The sequence below is a fragment of the Parasteatoda tepidariorum genome, chromosome 5, assembly GCF_982258835.1.
Source record: "Parasteatoda tepidariorum strain Cologne lab strain chromosome 5, Ptep-v5.0, whole genome shotgun sequence".
Taxonomy (NCBI): Eukaryota; Metazoa; Arthropoda; class Arachnida; order Araneae; family Theridiidae; genus Parasteatoda; species Parasteatoda tepidariorum.
Genome location: NC_141759.1, coordinates 16,114,039 through 16,137,268, shown reverse-complemented (window position 1 = coordinate 16,137,268; position 23,230 = coordinate 16,114,039). Strand labels below are relative to the sequence as shown.

At 31.2% G+C, this 23,230-nt stretch overlaps 1 protein-coding gene across 1 annotated transcript; it reads right to left on the bottom strand.

Moving 5' to 3' along the window:
• Window positions 1–1,168: 1,168 nt before the first annotated feature.
• Window positions 1,169–14,979, bottom strand: LOC107438369 (uncharacterized). Its single transcript, XM_043051922.3, has 4 exons — window positions 14,920–14,979; window positions 13,675–13,712; window positions 8,398–9,351; window positions 1,169–6,078 (listed from the first exon to the last, which is right to left on the bottom strand). The coding sequence occupies exons 1-4, from the start codon at window positions 14,960–14,962 to the stop codon at window positions 4,144–4,146; spliced, it is 2,970 nt and encodes a 989-aa protein (XP_042907856.2). The 5' UTR covers window positions 14,963–14,979; the 3' UTR covers window positions 1,169–4,143.
• Window positions 14,980–23,230: the final 8,251 nt, after the last annotated feature.

Below are 23,230 nucleotides of genomic sequence, written 5' to 3'. Positions count from 1 at the left end.
GTTTGATTTATGGATAGACTGAATATAAGCTGAAATATGGTTTTCATTGAAACAAATACAAAAAATAGCGAAAACAAATGTGGAGAATAGTTATCAGAGAAACATATTTCCCCGTTGTTATTTTTATTTCATGCGAAATACTGATCCAAGTTTTCATAAATACCGTTTTTAGTATTCATTCTATTTAATGCTATTAGAAAATATTCTTTTCAATTTATTTTTTCTTTCTGCACAAGCATTTAATTAAATAGTCTAATTAAAACAACGGAATTATTAATTAAATAATGTATAATTAGATATAAATTTAACCACAGGAGTGATTAAATTTCGAAAATCATAACAGATTAAAAATGTCGTAACATAAGAAATCCCTGTGATCCTTCTACAGAACCCTGGGAAACATCATTTGGGAACCATTGCTATATATTTTTTCAACCGGGGGGGGGGGAGTATGACGAGTTGTTGTAATAAGAATATTAAGAAAAAAAAAATGGTATTCGAAACATTTTATTGTGAGGCGAGGCTGATAATTCTTTGCCTTATTTTTTATTGCCCCTTACCTAATTTGAAACAAAAATCCCGCAAGCACTCAAAACTGATGTGGATTAGTTGCGGTGAAATCAACCTCTTCCAGAATCAAGGTACCCAATAGGATACCTTACTAATTACAGGATGCCCACAACGTGGAAAATTATAGATTGAAGACGTTTTCTCAATATTTGCTTAAAATTTCATAAAGTTAACTTTCAATTATTTCTATAAAATCAATTTTTCACAACACAGAAAATAAAATGAAAATATTTTCTAGCAGTTACAAAAAGTTTAGAGCATGCATATTTTTTAAAATTTAGCTACAAGTTTAGGACAATTTCCAGATCGTGATTGGGACATGCCATATCAGGTGTGAAAACGTTAAAGTGAAAGTTTTGTTGCATTACCCATATTGATACGATCGCTTTATGTTATTTTACCTGATTAATAAATAGCCGTGAAAATGTCACTTACCTGCTTCGTCCACTAAGCTCCTCATTTCTTTTCATATCTTCAGAAAGATTAAGTTATAATTCTTCCACGGAAAAATTTAAGCTCAAAAGCAAATTTAGAATGAAATATGGAGGCAACTTAATGAAGTTATTTTATTTATTTATTTCTATTTTATTTATTTTTTGTTCAAAAATGCACAAGAAATGATATATTATTAAACGTATCTCTGATAAACGAGCTCATTGTCAGAGATGCCAACTTGCTCCGAGAATATGTCAGATAAACATTTTCGTGTTGTAGTCTTTTAATTTTTAATTTTTTTTATTTTATAACCGTCGTTGAACAGCCGACACAATTTTATGGGTTTACTACTACTAATGTTCAACTCCGTAGCCTTGTAATTTTGAACCCAATCCAGAAGACCATGGAACTCCTGGATCGAGTATTGGAAGAAATTTGCCTTCGTGGAGGACTTTTTGATGGAGCTAACCCGCATTTGCGTTACATGGAGAGGAAGACCACGAAGATCTCCCACGGTTAACCTGACGGCAAGGGGACTCTAACCCATGATCCGTCTACCACTGAGGATATTTCACGTCAGCGCTGTGGTCGGTGCAATCCGGATGCGGAATTCGTTCGGATGCGGAATCCGGAACTGGGATTCGAACCCAGTTCGTCGCTAGTAGTCTTTTAATGTATGATTCTTAGTTTAGTAAATTTGATATATAGAGTTTTTACTCACCGCTACTCCTAAATACTTCAAGACTTATGTGATGCGTCATCTTTTAACAGTAAAGCCATGCTGAGTCCCTTGAAATTTAGCAAAAATTAACTGAAAATCTGCAAACTTTAGTTTGTAGTTAAGCAGTTTTTTTTTCTTTTTAATATATTTTGTGGAAACCGGAACAGTTGGCATCTCTGTGCTATTAATTCCTCTAAATATTGTCATAAAGAACATGCAAACAGTTACTGTTATCAACACAAAAGTAGTAAGGAAAATGCACACATCAGTAATCAAATTGTTTCTTATAAAATATGATGTATACAATTCTTGTCTACTTCAACATATTAATCATTCTAGATCAAGGCTGGCGAACCTATGGCACACTTGTAATTGGGTGACACACGATAGATTGGCCTCCAATGTTAATAGCAATGGGCTTGAAAATGTCAGAAGTGTCTTATAACGTTTTTCTTTCTTTCAAATGACGATCCTTTCGTGTTGAAATGACAAGTTTTCAATTGACGACTCCTATAACGATTCCTTTTAAAACAAATAATAAATCTGGTAACAAATACACGTTTAAAAGAAGAGAGTATCAAAATGCAATGATCACGTTGAACCCGGAAGTACAGGCTCTATAGAGAGTACAGCGCACCCTAGTGTAGAAAACACCATCCAAATTATACAATAGAAAACAAACATTTCAACAGTAAAAATACATTTAAAAAAAATTACAATTTCTATAAGGATCAAAAGTAAACGGTGAGGGGATCAGAGCAAATGCCTCACCCATACAAAGATTCTGAGAATAATTTAGAGAAAGGCATTAAATTTAAATTTCCTCCCAATAGATGGCAATGCTTCAAATGTGTTTCAATAGGTATGTGTGACTTCATGCTCTGATACGTCATTTCTGAAGCCGTGAAGCTTTTGTTGTCCAAGAAGGCGACCAGTGTTCACTAATGCGCATTTATAGTGCGGTCACGGAAACAGATATAGTAACATATTAAAAGTGTAAAAAAAATGTTATTAGTAAATATTAAAATAATGAACAGTTAAAAAAAATTTTATAAATGTAAATTAATTATTTTTAATAAAAGAAAACATGAAGTATAAAAATGTATGATAAAGTATCAAAATAATAACAATTCACCGTCTGTTTAGCACCACACCAAACAACCAATCACGTGCTTGACGCCACCAAGTGACGCATTTTTTTTTTACATCTAGTTTGTCTTTTCGCTGAACGGACTATTGAAACTTATTCCACGCATTGGTGGAAGAGAATTTCACTTAAAAAAAACTTTTACCGAGGGGAAAAATGCTCCTCGGAAAATTTAAGAAATTTTTTTCTTTTTTCTGCTGTTAGAGAAGGATAATACTGTTAAAAAAACAATTGTTGAGAGAGAGTGTGACAATGGTGCTCGCGCATTTTCACTCCCAAAGCTATATAAGTTAAACTTACACCGCATATTTCTTTCTTACGGTTATAAAGAATGAACGAACAAAAAAAATAGAAATTAGGTATTTTAAATAAATATTTAATTAGGAGGAAATTAAAACTTTTCTAAGCGCTGACCAATCATCATTGAGGTCGAAAAAGATAAAGGAAGTATTAAAATAATCGAATACAAGTTTGTCTCGTAGATCAAGAAACATTAATCTGTCACTAGAAATCACCTTTAATTCGAATCTCACATTTGCGCGATATCAACTATGTTTGGTCACAATTTTGAAATTTTTTTTTTCCCTTAAAACTTTTTTTGCGATTTCTTGACTTCATTTTATTCAAGGAATCTACGAATATGTATTTAAAATGCTCTTAAAAGTCTCTGCTGTCATTTTAAATAACGCTTTACAGTATATAATATGCTAATTTTATAAACATTGTGACATTATAACACTTATTTATTACTGTTATATTAAGCGTTTGTCCCTATTTTGACAGCTCTCTCCACTCTAATTTTGAAAATGACGCAAAATAACAGCGCGAATAAACAGCGTTTGGGAACTTATGTTAGGAAACTTACTCCGCTGTGTTATTTTAAATACGCAATAATTTCGCAATATTTTTAAACATTTTAAATACGCAACATTTAAATAAATACGCAATAATTTTAAACATTTTAAATACGCAATAATTTCATCAATTTTCATCCTGATAGAAAAATTTTGCCATATTGGCGATTCTAACAAAAAAAAGTTCTGACAATATTTCTCAAGGAGATAGTTAATATAGTTTAAAATTAAACCTTTGTTTTGAGTCTAATGCACTCAAACTGACTTTGGCAAGAGAAAGTTTCAAAAAACACTCTTAATGTCGGTTGTTAAAAAACACCCTGTATGATTCTATCACTTTTTAGTCTTAGTAACAGAATGAGAGAGTATCATTGAGGTTGCAACAGACCTATAAACTACTTATCGTCCACTAAAAGTCATCTGTTCCTTATAGTTTTTAGATCATTCTTAACACCTAGCGTTTTATCATTTCTTTCTGGCAACATGAAATAACTAGGTGACGGTCTTTTAATTTTAACTTTCTTGATGACTTTGTAACCACCGTTGCTGGTATTGATTTTAGTTACATTCTGAAAATAGGAATCAATTTCAGGAACTTTAGTTACATAGTAAACTTTGTCGCTTGGAGTAGCTTTGCTGCTCAGATTATGCGGGTTAATATTATCTACATGGTCAATGTAATACAGTTTTTTTACGTCATCCGACGATTTATTTTTACTCAGATTCGATCCCGCAGTTACATTCGAATGAAATTTGTTATCTTGACTTAATTCAGGATGTCGTCTGATTGAGAAGTAACTTTCGTTAGGCCTAGCGTTATTTCTGTATTTTACGTATTGATGTAGATAAGCTGGTGCTTTGTGGGTCACATTTTTATCTGCAAATGCTGGTTGATGATGATCATCAACATTTATTGCTTTTATGAAGATGCTATTCTGTATTTTATTTGCTTCTGAATCGTTTTTAATGTCCTTAGATATCACTGATTCGTCACTAATCAGTATTCTACCATTAGATTGCGTTGTGTTGCGAACTTGGATATCTTGCAATGCTAACTTACGAGGCGATGACTGTTTCTTTTCGACGTGTGTCTTGAACTCTTTGAATTCCCCTTTAGCTTCAGGTTTTTCGAAATGAGAGGGTTTGTTTATTTTACTTATTCTATCTCCATATTTAAAAAAGGAATTTTTAACGGTTCCTGATTCCATCTTTATCCTGACTTTACTAGCCATATTTTCTATTTCCCTCGGTTGATTCATAAAACTAACCGGGCTTTCATTTATAATTGTTTCCTCGAAAGAGTACTGCTCTGGAGACTTCAGAGCCAGATTTTCATCGGTGTTCTTTGTTTCTGAGGAAGATTTGGAATACAAATTATAGACTTTACTACCAATCTCACTTGTTTCTGATACGACGTAACTCAGCGTACTCTTAACTACATCGTAGTTTAATTTATTGTCGTAAGTACTGGAGAAATTATTCGCGGCAAACACTTTTTCCCAATAGGCATGATCAAAAATCGTATTATTTCTGTTATTATGCTTCTGCCTTGAAGGAGATAATAATTCCAAATTTTCATTTTTTCTTTCATCGCCTCGGTGAACGGCAGAAAATTTCGCTACTTTCGGCACCATGTGGTACAATGTCATATTCTCCACATTATATCCATTGAAACTAGTTTCGTATTCAGAGCTATCATTCTCCCGTTGTTTGACATTTGTATTCGATTTAGGCTTAACTGAGCTTGGAATTTTTATATCAGCGAATGGTTTGGTGCCTCCAAAAAATGTCTGCTTTTGTCGGAGATGATTTTTTGGTTTTGGTCGTGAACGCAGTCGTTTTTTGAATTTCACGATGGCATTCACGTTTTCAACAAATTCTATGGTGTCAGGTTTTTTGTCGAGCGTCACAGATTCTTTTGCGTCAAGGCTTTGGTCAGACAGTTTTTGAGCGGACGACTTTATATGCTCCCTCAACAAGATAGCGTATCCTATAGGATAATTTATAGCTTTCTTTGAAAGAGTGTTAAATTTATTTTTGCTTGATTTAAGTTTCATTGTCTCATTAGTAATATTGTTAAATTTCTTCACAATTGGTAACTTTTTATCAGAAAAGTAGGACGATGAATTTGTTGGTGATGAAACTCCGTGATCATTGTTGGTACCAGAGCCAGAAGCCAGTAGTTGCTCTTTGTTGGAATTTAAAGCTTTGAGAGGACTGTGATACCGCACCGAGTTCCTACAGTCAACGTTATACCACCAATCACAAACTAGATATTCTTGATTGAATACTGTACCAACTGGACATAAAAAAGAGCTCCTCATCCCATTATCGTGGCATATATGAAACATCTGTGGAAAAAAAGTAATATAAGCCAAAAAAATCAATGATTCTTAATTCAAACTATTCCTTCTAATTAAACTTTAAAACTTAAAAAAAAACGAAATTTATTAATTATTTTAATTATATGTAAACCATAAACCTTAAACAAAAAATATAAAAGATTCTTCATATTAACTGCTCATTCTAAATAAAATTTTACAAAACTGAAATTAAATATTATTTTAATCATATATAAACTATATTTCTTTTAAATATTTTCTATTCAAACTTTAACCGGCTGCCCAATTTTTATCTACCGAAGAGTGAGGTAGATGCCGTTTCATTTTGCCAGGAAAAGAGGTACTACCTTGCTATCGAATATGCGCAAATGGACACGAAACGAAACTCTATGTAAAGGAAAGCTTGTGGAGGTACACTGTGAAAAGTTGCCAACAAAAAAAGAGCTTTTTTATTATAGGAACAAAATTCAAAGGGGCACGGTTCGTCATCTTCTAGAATCTTATCTTGCAGAATTCATTTGGCAAAACTCCTATGGAAAAAACAAGCCTTTTGATTTAATATTGAAAGCAATCATGGAGATATGGAAACCACAAACTAACTGCGAATAATTCCAGCTTGGTGTTATTCTTGGCGTCGTTTTAATAATGGTCGCCCTGAAAATTAAGTAATACCAAATAGCCTTTCAAGGCAACCAGCCACTCAAAGATAAAACTAATGATGTCCTATACTGCCCAATGCACAGTCGACCTCGCTTACCAAAGCCTTGGATTACCTAGATAAAGTAGCGTTACTCTTTTCCTTTAGACCGTTGTGACGCTTTCGATTTTGATTGGCTTTCGCTGATCACATGGGTAAACTGCAGCCATTTTGTTGACTAGTTAGAATACGGAAGTATCATTGAGCCGGGTCTGTTATTTTTATTTCTGCTTTTCTTTATACATCTTTTGTTTCATACTTTGTTTCATTTGAATTTATAATGACTGTTTTTTGCGCATTTGGGTGCTCAAATAAGTCAAATTTAGTATTTAAATTATGTCGTATACCTGTTGGAGATGGCAATAAAATACAACGGAAAATATGGCTGCATTGGCTGTGATAAATAGAATCCAAACGAATACAGCAAATTGTGCCAGGTAAGTTTGAAATTAATTTATTTATTTATTTGTTAAAAATTTTGCATGATATTATTTATTAACTATGAAGAGCAAATATGTTTTGCTTTTTTTTTCTATTAGAGGTTTAACGAATTCAATTGCATTAAATATATTCACCAGAAAGCAATGAAAGTAAGTTATCTAATATTATTTTTTCGTTGGAAAGTTTTAACTTTAATAGCATTTAAATATTTGAGTGTTTTTTTTTGCCAAAATTAAAAGTAAACTAGCGTAACATATTAAATATTTTTCAAATGAATAAGTTTAAAATTTCTACGTTTTAATAAGATGATCTTATTTCGTTTTGAACTCTTAGTTTCTTTGCTTTTTTATTATTTTAAATATTTCTAACATTATAGTAAAATTTTGTGACAGCGCAACGAAAAAAATTTTTATATTTCATAATCAGAATTCTCAGAGAAATATTTATTAATTTTTGAAAAAATCAGAACTTATCTGTTATGTAAATTAAATGCGACAAAACTCCCATTCACTAATTATTGACTGTTTAGTTACATGCCTTTATTTTAAAATATCTAAGAAAACTAATATTATTTTAATTATATCTAACTATATTTAACCCTTAGAACCTAATAAAAAACCCGACTGCAAAAAGTTTTAAAGTGTTTAGAAAAAAAATTAAAGCATATTATGAAAGACGAACTAAGAAAGTTTGAACTTAGGTATTATTTAGTTTTAACTTAAATATAAGGTATTATTTTCCTTTAATGAAATAAAAACGAAATACAAAATTTCTGAAAGAAAAGAATTAAAAGAAAGCTATATGCAAATATTTAAGTCATCTTTAAGAATATAAAAATATTAATCAATAAAAAGTCGCGTTTAAAATTACAAACTTAGTATTTCTCCATTGAAAGTTGAGGTCAAAAAAGAGTTGTAGTTATATTGCGATTAGCGTTCGCTATAAGCGAGTTCGACAGAGCCTATTAAATTATGAATGGAAAAAAGCTTTCTGACAATTTGAAAACCTGTAGATTGCTTTTAAAATAAATTTTCAAGCTGAACTTTAGAAAATTCGGATTAAAGATAAACCTATTACTTATATTTGTTTAATTATTTGTTAAAAGTTTGTTTAATCATTTGTTTAATTATTTGTATTATATTTAATTATTTGTATTATATTTGTTTAATTATTTGTATTTTAATGCTTACTTGACATCTAGAAGATATATCTGCATAGTACCCTGGTTCTGCATACTCTTCACAGGCAAAGTGGACAACAGGCAAAATTTCCAGTGTTGGGTAACTTTCTTCCGGGACACCAATTATTGGCTGATGTCTATAGAAACGCCTTTTCGTACTGAATCTCTCTGATTTTTCTGATTCAGAATGAGATTTAGTTAAATAAGAGCGTTTATCTTCTTTGTGACTGTATAATCGGAGAAGTTCCTTACGGCCAATTCTAATGGATTCCTCAACTGGTAAATTTTCATCGGAAAACGATTCATCCTCCAAGCCGGATCCTTCATCTCCAAAAGAAACAATACTATAGTTTTCCGAAAAATTGTTCCGGGGTTCGTATTCAATCACGGGTTCCACGAACTCCACAGATGGCTCCACATATTCTACCTCTGGTATAATCGAAGGGGTTGTTGTTATTACTTCAAATGGATTGGCATACTCAACATGAGGCTCCACAAGTTCTATGGATGGTACAACATATTCCACAGATGACGTAACCTGCCCCGTTAAGGAATTGGAAGATATATCCTTTAATCGTTTTGTCGCAGACTCAAGTTCAAGCTTAGAGGGTCTATGCAGTTCATCAATGATGACCTCTCCAAGCAAAGGCTCTTCGATTTCACGGTGAGGATGTAGTTTGACCTCCTCGGATTCGATTCGAGCAAGTGGTGCTGGAAGATTCTCCAAACTGTCGAAAGGTGGAGTGTGTTGCAGTTTTTCTGAAAGAGTATCTTCTGCAGAAGTGAGAGGATTCGTGGCAGAACCACTAGATGCGAAATCTTGCGTGTCAGAGTGGATTTCTTTCCACCAGGGCTGAGAAGATTCGTCACCCAGAAACCTTCTTCTTCTAAAAGCGTCGGATGTTTTTAGAAGATTTTCATTCCATTTCCAACTAATAGGCTTCCCAGCTCTTCTTAGAAGATTCTACGTTTAAAAAAATTCTGTTATTAAAAAAGTTTTAAACCGTACAGATATTAAATCATAGTACAACAAATAATACAGTAGAACATCAATTTAACAACCTTCGCTAGACTAGTCACAAATTATCGTTAAAAGCTGGAAGTCGGAATATCGAGGTGTATGAAAATGTAACTTATGTAAAATAGCATAATAATACATATGCATCTTCTTATTTACTATATAAACTAAAAAATAAATACATTTAAAAAAATTCAATATAATCTAATATTTAAATAAAATATTTAAAACTTGGATCATTTTGATTTAAAAAATGTCAGATATTTTCACTTCTTATGAATTCTTTAGTTTTAATGAACGCAACGAAATTTCCAACATCTCAATTTCATCTATCTCTTTTTCTTGATTCATCTTAATTTTATCTTAATTGCATCTACACCGAAGAGTCAATACATTATGACCACCCTCCATCTATAACAATGAGCTCGCCCAGGTTTTCATGGTTTCTCGCCCAGGAATAATGTTTTCATGGGGCACATTAGAACCCATAATCCTCCTAGAACAATTCTTGACGTCTGTAAGCTACTTGAACATAGTTGCAGACCAGCTTCACCCATTCATGGCAACAGTTTTTCCTGCTAGGGATGGTGTTTACCAACAGGATAATGCACCATGTCATAAGGGTCGAATCGTCATGGATTGGTTCGAGGAACATTCCAGTGACTTTCAAGGTATGTCTTGGCCCCCAAATTCACCTGACCTTAATCCAATAGAGCATTTGTGGTCCTACTTGGAAAACCAAATTCGTGCTGCCACGCTACCCTCTCGCAATGTGAGGGAATTGCAGACCAGTTGGTGAGCGCTTGTTACCAGATTCCTATGAGCACCTTGTGGAATCAATGCAACGGCGGGTGCTAGCATTTTTGAGCGCTAAAGGTGGTCCTACATGTTATTAGCAGGGTGGTCATAATGTAATGGCTCTTCGGTGTATTTCTTCTTGTATTTTATATTTAAATTTCGTAAAGATATATAAGTTAAAATTAGCTTTCGAAATTTTGGTAATTTGCTAACAAATTACTTCATGAATTATATAATTATATATTTTCTCAAATTATTTTCATATACATTATCTCAAATTACAGTATATATACGTAGTAACCATTATTTTTATCAAACCAGTTTTCAAAATTCTCATATAGAATACGCCTATGGCAATTAATGCATTCCTTACTACTGATATTAATGTACTACAGTCATATTAAGTCATATTATTAGACTCACTATACTCACTATTATACTCACTATTATTAGACTCACGCCTAGTCATATTATTAGACCCACTATAAGATTCTATGTAAAATTATAATTATCAGGTGATAACTATACAGCTGTATTATTTTTACTTGGATGAAACCGGTTTGCGTTTGCTTACGCTCCTGTATCATTTGGCGAACATTGTATATAATGCAACACGTTAAAAATAAATACAAATAGGTAGTATTTAAATATATAAAAAAATCTCCTGAATAAAAACCCAGAACATGTATGTTTAAATATAAAAGTATTTCATATAAATTCGAGCAAATCATGTTAAAAAACTACAATAATTTGATCTAGTTACAATATTATATACTAATATAATGCTTGATATAATAAATATTCTATATTTGTATAATATATCGTCTAATTTAACCAATTGATATACTAACATGCAAACCGGTTTCAGTCACATAAAAACAATAAAGATGTATAGTACAACTGATAATTCAAATTTTACATAGAATAGTACGTCTAATAATTTGCATACCTGCCAACTTTTACGCATTTGGCGTAAAATTTTATTTTCATATTTAAAGTGGTAGTAAATATATACTATTTTTTCATTTATAAACTTAATTTTTAAATGATTTTGATTACCACTATTCTTAAAGAAATTAAGCATATATATATAAATATGCGTTACTATCGTGGTAGTAAGCTTAAGCTTTTTCAAATACGACATATTGTTTTGCTCAAAATTGAAATTTTAATTGCATTTTAATACCACTGAGAAAATCATAATGGAATGGATTAAAAGTTGGCAGGTATGAATTTGGCCAGGGACGGTACTACTAAGATACTGCAGAAACCTACTCTAGGACACACTTACTGCACTCAGCTCGAGGTGGCGTATTCGAGCTCTAGAGTTACGATTGATAATTATTAAAATGTTTAGATCTCTTTGACTCAGAATGTTTATTAAACACATTTTTCAAACTTTTTTCATTATGTTGTGTAGATTTTAGCAAAATAAGTGAAAAATATTATAATTGACATTTTAATAATTAGTATTTATGAAATACTGCATGAAATACCGGGGTTTTTTTTCTGCCTTAAAGTGAAGTCTTCCAAACACGGCTCACTTTCAAACAATATTTTTTCTACAATATCTTTTCACTTGTTTGCAGTTATTTATATTCATCAGTTATTCATCATTAAAATGTCTTTAACCCCTTGGGGACGGTTGATTCAGAAAAGCATTCGTACAAAATCAGAATCAAGTTGTAATTAAATAAAAAACGGTAACTTAAATGTAGTCGTTGTTAATTTGACAGACTTACTTTGCTTTTACTTTAATTATTGTTAGTTTAATCATATATATAATCAATGTTAATTCAAAGTATAACTAAATAGTTTTATTTTGAACTAAAGTAATGGTGAATTAAATAAATCAAACAATTATAACTCCGCCCACAAATAAACTGCTAAAGAATTACTTTGATTACCAGTTTTATCTTTTTACCCTGATTGATACGGTTTTATGCTGGCACGTATTTGCGTCAGTCGGCCCGAAAGGGTTAATTTTCAAAACTAACTATTGATAAATTTCTGATTATGAAAGAAAAAAAAAATTTTTTCAGATTTCTGTGTTTCGTTTTTTCCCTTTTGTTTAATTTTATAATTTAGTACAATTATAATTCCATACCTGCCTACTTTTGATCCTTTCGAAGATGATTTTCCCCAGTGGTAGTAAAATGGAATTTAGGTTGCAAATTTAGCCAGAGACTTACGATGCATTTAAAAGAGGCTTAGGCAAAATGGAAAATACTAATACTAACTAATCAAGTTTTTCAGAGTACCTATCCAGAAATGGATATCTGCTCTTTCATCTAAATTGAAGAATATTTGCTAGGGGAAGGGAGGTGCTGCGTTAACGTTAAGTTAAATCTCAGAATGAACAATAATTGATAATCAAAAAATCAGATCTGGGTTATACATAATAAAGGGAACAAATTGAAGATAAAGAGAAAGAAAAAATATTTACACTAACTAACTAACTAATCAAGTTTTTCAGAGTACCTATCCATGTATGGATATCTGCTCTTTCATCTAAATTGAATAATATGTGGTGGAAGGGAAGGGAGGTACTGCGTTAAAATTAAGTTATATCTCAGAATGAACAATAATTGATAAAATCAAGTCTGAGTCATACATAAAAATAAATCGCAAGTTGATACATAATAAAGGGAACAAATTGAAGATAAAGTTAAAGAAAGAATATTTACACTATTTACAAATTTACAAAAGGGGGAAGACTCCCTGTGCACTCTCTCGCCTCCCACCGGTATAGCCGGGCTTCATTGGTGCAGAGAACACAGTTTGTCTAGGGCAGTGGGGATAGTCATGATTATCCGAAATGCTTAGAGAGAACACAGTCGCTTAAGAAAAAAGCGGTTATCGGGCTGAAATTTTTATTGTCATCTATGAAATCAATGTCTAAATTTACACTAACTATACTACATATTAACATATATGCTTAATTTTTTTAAAAATTGTGGTGGTCAAAAAGATTATAATTAAGTTATGAATGCAGGAATATATGGAAAGCATACATTTTACTACCACTTTAAATATAGCAATAAAACTTTACGCCAAATGCGTAAAAGTTGGCAGGTATGTAAATTCCAATAATCTAATAGATTTTTTTTTTGTAGTAACTGTTAGCCTATTTTTTCTAATTAAAAAGTAGAAAAATATATATAAAAGAGACACTGGTACCCCATCAGCGCCAAAAAGTTAATCGATTGTCCTTCTTTTTAATTCAGGTGATTTCGTTCAATTAGAAATAGTTTACATAGTTAGGTTTAATATTTAAACTTTGCTTTGAATTATAAGCACCCACAAAAAAGTTTCGAAAAACACCCTTAAAATCAAACACAAGACCAGATACAACGAATACAAATGTCAGTTTTTTACCAACCGCTCTTGATAAAGTTATTTTTGAAAGAAAAATATTATTACATAAATTTTAATAACACATTGTTAAACAAAAATATATCAAATGCTTACCTCTGAGCTTAGTTGAAAGGATGACACTGTATTTAAAACTGAAAGAGATAAAAAACAGTTAGGCTGTTATTAGGCTAATTGTTATTGATATGTGTATACACACATCAATAAAAATTACTTATTAATTTTTTCACTTTTTTTTCATACGACATTAATTTACTTAATGTAATAGATTTATAATGAATTTTTTAATTGATAAATTTTTTATTAGAAATTTTTTTTTCATTTGTAAAATTTGCACTCCCACCACAAATAGGAAAAGCACAAATAACGAGTGGTACTTTAAAAATACCCATTGCTTAGAGAATCGTGCCTCAATCCGGAGGGGCGAGGTTCGATACTCGATTTCACCTAGACCCGCCGAAAACATGCGTGCTCATGGAATCAGAAGTCCTGTGGTCGGTCTCTGATCAGTACCATCAGGTATCTGGCGAAAAGTTCCTTCCCCTTCAGATCTATGCCTAGATTGAGGAAGTGTCCTCAGGAATGAGTGCTGCTGCCATCTGTCAATGGGGATCTTAGTGGGGACGTAATTTCACCCTTGCGGTGTTCTCTTCAAACGATAGGCGCACTTAACTGATTTGTGAAATAGCTGAAAAGGTGAGCTTGGCTTGTCCAAGTGCCATTAGAAATAACAAAGAAAAATTTTGAGAATTACTAATTTTATTTATAACTTCAATACTAGAGGAGAAAAACATGTACCATTAACTATTTTTTGTAAAAATATAAAGAAAGCTTTACTTTTTTTTATTTTCAAAGATAAAAATAAAAATTTAAATTGATTTGAAATTTTAAAAAGCCCGTCGAGGAAGTTCCGATTTCTTTTTCTTCCAATAATTACCCCTTCTCTGCAGCGTAGCCAGCCTGGTTTCACTAATTTAACAAATGTTACGCACCTCTATAAATGTATAACTAATTTCTTTTAAGCGTTTAACTACCACTATTCTTTTAACAACAAAAAGCATAAATATGCCGTTTTCTCTTAACGTGTACTGTGGAATTTGCTAAAAGCAGCCTGTCTAAAAGTTTCATTTGAAATTTGTTGTTCCGTAATAGATTAAGCTCCATTTGTGCATCTTAATAATAAATATTTAATTTTAGTTTTTAAAATGATTATTCATGGAAACATTAGTTAATTGAAATATTTTTGTTAACTAGCTCATTTTTTGTCTGTTGGTGCAAAATATAATTAACTTCTAATTATTGCCGTGGTACATAATATAAATAATAACTTCTCATTATTACCTGGTAGTAGAAAAAGGCTTCTAACAAACGATATCCTCTTCATCTTTTGTTTTATTCTATTACTGCAAAGAAAAGAAAATTTTCACTATGCATGAAAAAAGCTAGATATACCTTCCCAAAAAAAATACTCATGCAACGTATAAAACATTGATTTTAAAAATTTGTAGAACTTTATGCATTTTACAATCTGCACAGCAGTGAACATAGCTGCCAAATTTTAAACAAAAAATAAATAAGAAAATATTTTCCAACGGTAAAAAAAAAAAGTCAAGTGACAGCGTTAGTCTATCTCATTTTCTTAATATTAACATTTCTTTCGGAAAATATTTAGAATTGAAACAACGAAAACAATATTAACACGTTGAATGTCATGGCCCATGGGGGTCACCGGTGACCGGCGAACCCAAGATTATTAGAAACACATAATTCAAGTCCATTTTTAATCTTTTTTATGTTATTATCGTTACTAAAATAGTTTGAAGAAATGAATGCAATATAGAGCACACAAAAATAGTTTTATTTATATACACAGCAATGCCAACTTGCTCCGGACATCGAATAAATAATTGCAAGTGGTAGTTTATTAATTTTGATTCTTGGTTTAATAAAGTCAATTTAGTAGATTTTTATCTACCACTATTTCTAAACAATTCGTAGGTCTATATCATTCACCACTTTTTGCATCATACATCATTGCACCATTATTCATGCGTAACTTTTTTTTATTTCACAAGCGAACGGTTTGATTTTTTTAAGGCTACCACAATGTATTCGAATGAACTTCAATGTATGTCACAATTAAATATGTGCTAGTTAAAATATAGAAATTTAATTAGTGAAATATGTATCAATTTATGTTATTATTTATTTATGTCAACTTACGTATATATATGTCAAATTATGTTTATATTTATATATGTCAACTTAGATTCGATGAATCAGATATTCAAATGTTATATTTACTCAAGCAAAGTGCTTGTTTTTCTATTAGCTACCACATCGACTGCTAAATTCAAAATGTTATTACTATAAATTTTCTGTAAATTTCTAGATGTATGGGATAGGGGCCGCTAAGAGGCCCAGGTGCCCAATTTTTGTAAATAAAAGTAAAAAAAGCATCATACATCATGCCAAACCTTTAAAAAAAAACTAGCAAAATTTGTCTAATATTTGCCCAGTTCCACTACAACGAACGAACGACCAGATATGTCATGCTAAACCTCTTAAAAACCTAACAAGCAACGTGTTAACATTTAATTTATAACTTTTTTCTAAAAATTATATCACTACTTTCACCCTTTTGTATAATTGCCAAAGGGTGGTTCCTTTTTTAGAAACAAAAATTTAAAGCGGTAATTATTAGGGACTTATTTTCCAGAAACAAGATAGCTCTATCTATCTCAGTTTTTTATAATTAATGTAAATAATTATAGTTGGATTTTAAGTCGAAGCATAATACATTCTCATAAACCAACATATACTACCATTTCTTTCATGTAAGTGTTTATCTATAAGGATTCTTTGAGACTGGGAAACTAGGCCCAGCTACGACCATTGATTAGTAGGGAAAAAAATTCGAATAATAAAGGCTTGTTAAGTTATTTACATCAACTAAAAGTAACTTCCGACTTAAGTAAATTTTAAATTTTTCTTCTCCATGGAAGATGCTGGAGGTGTTGCTCATTTTTCATTGCTGAGTACCTTGTGACCAAAGTCGCAGAGGCAAGCAACATTATCCACACCGCGCTGTCACAGATACCCGTGTGCAACTTTCTAATTCAGAAATCATTTAAATCAGACACTTAAATCACAAACGCAATAAAATTTCGCCAATTAACAATAGCGCCCAATTCTCTCTCCGTCTCTGTTAAACCCCCTTTTGCGCAGTGTGATTCCTTTGCTTAACTTTGATCGTCTTCCTGAGTTTCGATTTAAATATATTCAAATAAAAATTAGTTAGGTAATTTATTTACGTTACTCTAGAGCTGCACAACGGGCTATTGGCAACGGTCTAGGAAACATCCCTGAGGATGATCCGAAGACATGCCATCGCAATTTTGATCCTCTGCTTTGGTAGCTCGATGACCTGCAAACGAAGTCGAACACTTTACGGTAGAGCAATTTAAAGGGGACCGATACCGCGTACCTTCGATCCGTAGGCAGGCTGAGCAAAGTGGTCGCCCTCCCGCACACTGACCGTAGTCAGTGATGGTTGACTTCGGTGTTCTACTGAGAACCGTGTCCTTACATCAGTCTATTGCTGGACCAAATAAAAAAAATATAACGATGAATAAAAATCTCCATGAAAAAGTTGATCAAATAGCACCCAGTACAGAAAAAAAAATTACAATTTAAATTCGTGAAAAGTTGAAAATCTTAGATCCTAAGCAGTTCTATCCTAGGGGCATTTTTTTTATTTAAAGTTTTTTGTAAGCACTGATTTAACTTAACTTACTTTTTCAGTAGAATATTAATGTTTCTGCTTTATAAATTCCATGCTGTGATTATCACAGTGTGTTAATTTTATGTTTTGACTTACTTTGACTTAATTTTTGCTTTACTTACTTTGTTTTAACTTACTTTTACTACATTAAAATATATTTTAAGGACCACAATTAATTTATGCGACAATGACTTTTAAAACTGCTGAAAACTATTTTTTCATTTATTATTGTGACGTATTTATATTAATTTAAAAATTCTTACTTAAAGTAATCAATTCTGAAATTAATGTGAATCACTTTTGCAAATGAAAATGCCTGTTAAAATATTGTTATTTAAGAAAAAAGCTAATTTAATAATTAAACAGCCAATTGTACTTAAAACATTTATTTTTTTTATACAGTTTTTGTTAATTTTCTTTCGGATCTGTGAAGGGGAAATTTTGACCACTTTCCAACAAGCCATTCTAGCCGGTGAGCTCAAATCTCTTTTTGCCTCTCTGGCTATGAAGGTTTCAATGTGGTATCATTTATAACAGCAGAACTTTTATCACCAAATAGAATTTTTCGTTCATCCAAATTTTCGATTACTTTCTGATTAACTTAGACTTTCCGTTTCAGGAGGCAGAGGTTTTAATTTATGTAGCTGCCATTTTTGGCGAGATATCTGAATAGATCTGAATTAGGTGATAGATTACGCGTTGTATTGATTTGGAGCTGTTATAGATGACTGATTTAGGAAAGCGCTACCAGCAAATAGGGTGGGCCACATTCTCCGGTCTCAGGTCTCCGGGAACAGGTCTCCGGGACTTAGAGCCCATGAATTAGACAGGCCGACTTATCGTTAATTGTTGGAGCAAAGAGCTAACATAAGCACAGCGAATAAATATTTTCAAGTGGTAATTTATTAATTGTATTTCTTGGTTTAACAAGTTCGATTTAGTAGATTTTAATCCACCACTATTTCTAAACAATGCTTAGGCTTTTATAATTCACCACCTTATAGTACTTATTATCTCCCCATTCCAAAGATGATTTTCCCTTCAAAACTAAAGATTTACTTCCTTAAGAACTTGATTTGTTGTTACAACATACTACAACTTCAAAGATATATAGGACCTCCCAGAATACAACAAAACAGAATCGATGAATCGGTTAGTGGCGCTTCGCGCCAAACGCCGAGATAACCCCAATATTCAGCATCCTAGTACTTATTACTTGCTTTACATTTTTAAGAGCAAGCAAATATTGTCAACTATTTGCAAAATTTACTTTGTAGTTATTTACCGTTTATTAAATTATTTTGGCGTGTCCGGTGCAGTTGGCATCTCTGTAATAACATAAATAATACCAACATAACGTTAACTTGCGAACTTGTTTGCTCCAATATTGCTTGATAGGTCAGCTCTGATAGTATAGGAGCCTCACCTTTTATTTTTCATTGATACGTTCATTCGTAATTGTTAATATGATCTCACTCAGATGGATGAGCTAAAGCCGCATTCTGCGGCTGGTACTCAGATTCAAAATTGATATAGGTATATAGATAGAAAGATATGTTTAACATTGTATTAAAGAAGGAAATGAGGACAGGAACTTCCCGTTCTAGGACTCATTCTTAACACTTTCGGGCCGACAGTCACAAATACGTGCCAGCATAAAACCGTGTCAAACAGTGTAAAAAGATAAAGCTGGTAATCAAAGTAACTCTTTAGCAGTTTATTTGTGGGCGGAGTTATAATTGTTTGATTCATTTAATTCACCATTACTTTGTTCAAAATAAAACTATTTAGTTACACTTTGAATTAACATTGATTATATATATGATTAAGCTAACAATAATTAAAGTAAAAGCAAAGTAAGTCTGTCAAATTAGCAACGACTACATTTAAGTTACTATTTTTATTTAATTACATCCTGATTTTGTACGAATACTTTTCTGAATCACCCGTCCCCAAGGGGTTAATGGTTCAAGAGAGTGGCCTAAAATATGCAAATTATTTAATGCAGACGCAAAAACGTTAGCTGAATAAACATGCCTTTTTTTAACGGATTCGGATTTTCACCAGCTTAATACAGAGGGAAGCCGCAATCTGGGAAATATGGTTTCCATAGTTTGGTCAGGAGAGCAATCCAAAGTTTGCACATTTTAATTTTATACTTTGCATATTTCACCATATATATATATATATATATATATATATATATATATATATATATATATATATATATATATATATATATATATATATATATATATATATATATATATATATATATATATATATATATATATATATATATATATATATATATATATATATATATATATATATATATATATATATATATATATTTAGCTTTTTAAGTGAATTGAATAAAATTTGCATACAATTATAAATTCGTTTATTCAAAGATAATTCCATGAAAAAACAAATGGCTTTAGTTAACATTTATAATATTTTTATTATTTTATTTAATAATAATAGAAAATTTTTAAATTGTAAGATAATAAATTTTTTTACGTTATTTTAAAGTATGTATTTGTGCATCACAGAACATTATTAGTTTTGCTAGAAGGTGTGGCATTTAAACAGTACCTTTTTTATTTTCTTTGTCGAAAAAGCTTCGAAAAATCGTGTTAAAGGCGATGATTACAAATCACCCAGTGTAGTTAATTTTTGTTCACAAGGCTTGCCCTTTTTTCACTTTTTTTTTTAAGAAAAAAAAAGTTATATGTGGGGAATTTTCAAAAAAGAGAGCATAACACTGATTGAAATTTCAGCTCTGATAATTACAAAATTTGATTCACAGTAAACAGGAAAAAAAGACAGGAATGACAGGAATTCTAAAGACAGGAATTATTATAGATTATAGAAAATATTTCATGACACTTAAGAACATTTTTTTTCCAACCAAAAGTCCCGATTTTGGACATTTATAGCTGAGCCAAAGTAACATCAGGAAAAATATATATATATTTATAGTGTCCTAATGTTTGGAAATAAAAATTAGAGTCTAAAGTTATTTGGTTATAATCAATAACAAATGCCAGCAAAAGATAAATTATATTTCTGTGTGAAAGATTTCTAGAAAAATTGATTTAGTGTTTTGCGAGTGTTCTATCTCCTTAACACGTTCACGCCGGGAAAAGTGAAAATACTGGTAGAAGAACTCTTTCAATATTAGATAATATTCGGAAGGAGTTAATATAAATATCAAAATTGCATCCGTTAAAAACAATTTGTAGTTATGGATTTTTATTATTCCCGGGAAAAAACTAAAAAATGAAAATTATTGTTACCAGTTTTTACTCCGGTGCGCTGCCAAGATGAGACAATCCAGCGTGACCCACCGGTGGGTCACCCCGGCGTGAACGTGTTAATGTCTTTTTTACCTACGAGAAGTTTGGATAAACCAAAATGAGGAGAGAAAGGTAATAACTTCTTTCTAGCTTTTATTCCACTTCTATTCTAAAAGCATTTTTATATAAATATTACAATCCTAGATTGATTTGAATTTTTAATAACTTCTTTCTAGCTTTAATTTCACTACAATTCTAAAACCATTTTTATATACATATTACAATCCTAGATTGATTTGAAAATTTAATAACTTCTTTTTAGCTTTAATTCCACTAGAATTCTAAAAATATTTATATACAGGGTTTCTGTGGTCCTTTAAAAATTTTAGTAGTGGTAGTAAATTAAAATTAAAGCTACAAGTTATTTCTTAATTTAACGTAGAAAAACTTAATTTAACATTAGAAGCTGGAATTTTCGTGCCTATATACAGAGATGCCAACTGCTCCGGACAAGCCAAAATATTTTCAAGAAACGGTAAATAACTACAAAGTAAAATTTGCAAATATTTGACTATTTTTGCTTGCTTTTTAAGACGTATAGCATGACATAAGTGCCATAAAGTGGTAAATTATATAAGCTAACAAATTATTTAGAAATAGTGGTTGATAAAAATCTACTAAAGTGAATTTATTAAACCAAGAACCACATTTGATAAACTACCACTTTAAAATATATATTTGCTGTCCGGAGCAAGTTGGCATCTCTGTATATACTTGCTTCGGAAAACAATTTTTAGTGATGGTTACATGGAAATTAAATTATCAACATCTACTGAATTTTCATTACCATTTCATTCATTCATTTCAATAAATTCAATTCAGTAGATTTTAATCCACCACTATTTCTAAATAATTCGTAGGCTTATATCATTCATTGTACTTGTGCTAAACCTTTTAAAAAGCAAGCAAAAATGTTCAAATATTTGTAAAATATAGTTAGTAGTTATTCATCCTTTTTTTTTCTTTTTAATTATTTTGACGTGAAATAAATAGTATTTCTAGACACAGTACTTTTGTGTTTAACCGGTTAACGCCGAGCATCATATATTTAGGACAGTTCCTTTTTTCAAAGACATTCATTGTGGTAGGAAACTTTTTTCAGCATTTTCATTTATCTGGGTGCATTAAAAGATTCTCAGATACCACAATGATTTAGTTATTTCTGATTAGATCTAGAATTATAAGGAACAAGAACTTTTTGATCTATCAAAGACTTTTTGAATGCCATAACAGTGGAAAAACCAATTAATTTCGATAATATATTAAATCACTTTTTCCATAAAACCTCTTTTTGTATCATTTCCATATATAAATTCGGGACAAAACGGGTTAATGATGTGGGCGATTCCATGAAAAAGGGGAAAAGCATCGGAAAATTCAAATAAGAATAATGTTATTATTTTAGATTTTTTTTGAATTAGAAAGGTTTGAAGTTTGATAATTTATAAAAAAAAATTTTGAGAATTCAGTTTTTTTGTGTTGGCAGCCCATTGAACATTGGCATTTGCTTGTCCTGATTTGGGTGAAGAACATGGTCAGATTCTGAAAATCAGTAACTTAACATTATCTTCCTTTCAAAATGTTCCAAAGAATAAATATTGTTTATTACACTTAGTTGAAATATTGTGCAATGTTAAAATAACTTTTTGTTGTTAAATTCACTTAATTATATAAATTTCAACTAAACATTAATGCATGTAACGTAAGTTACCAAAAACTAGGAAAAGTTTTTATGTGTAAAAAAAAACACGTGATACAAAAGTAAGAATATTATTTTTTCTTTCTTAGAGGCTAGCACTAAATAAGTAGCAATAGTTTTTTTTTAAATATTATTTATTTATTGTTTTGTGCACTATTCAATATATGTAACGTAAGTTACTGACTTGCATGTAATGTAAGTTACCAATGTGAAATGAGTTCATTTCTTTTGAAAATTGGCATATAAACTAAATAAGATGTATCCAGCTACAATAACAAAGTTTAAATAAATAAACACTGCCTTAGGACATTAATTTTATTGAAAATCTTTGCATTAAGTCATTTTATTGGGTGTTGGCATTCATATGTTTTCAAAGTTGGACGAAATCTCTCTACAAGCTAATGGTGGCAAGAAGAAAGTACAAGCACGTTATCTTCTTCATTCAGTTCGAGAAATGTACCAAATGTTTATGGAAAAAAAATCCAGAATGCAAAATTGGAAGACTAAGTCCTTTGAGTTCCGTCCAAAGCATGCCTTGCTTAGTTACAAACCACCTGGAAATGTTTGTCTTTGTAAGTATCACGAAAACTTCGGATAAGATACCGAAGCCTTCAGAAAATTCCATAATGTTCCATCTTACGCAATACTTCAGAAAATTATTTTTATGTTCAGAAAAAACAGATGAGTGCTGGTCTGGAGAATGTGTGCCGGTGGATATCAAAAGTGTTCACATCTGGTCAGATGGGCCAAGGAGTTGGTTCAAGAATCGATATATAACTCCGGTCTTACCTGTTTTTGAGATTCATC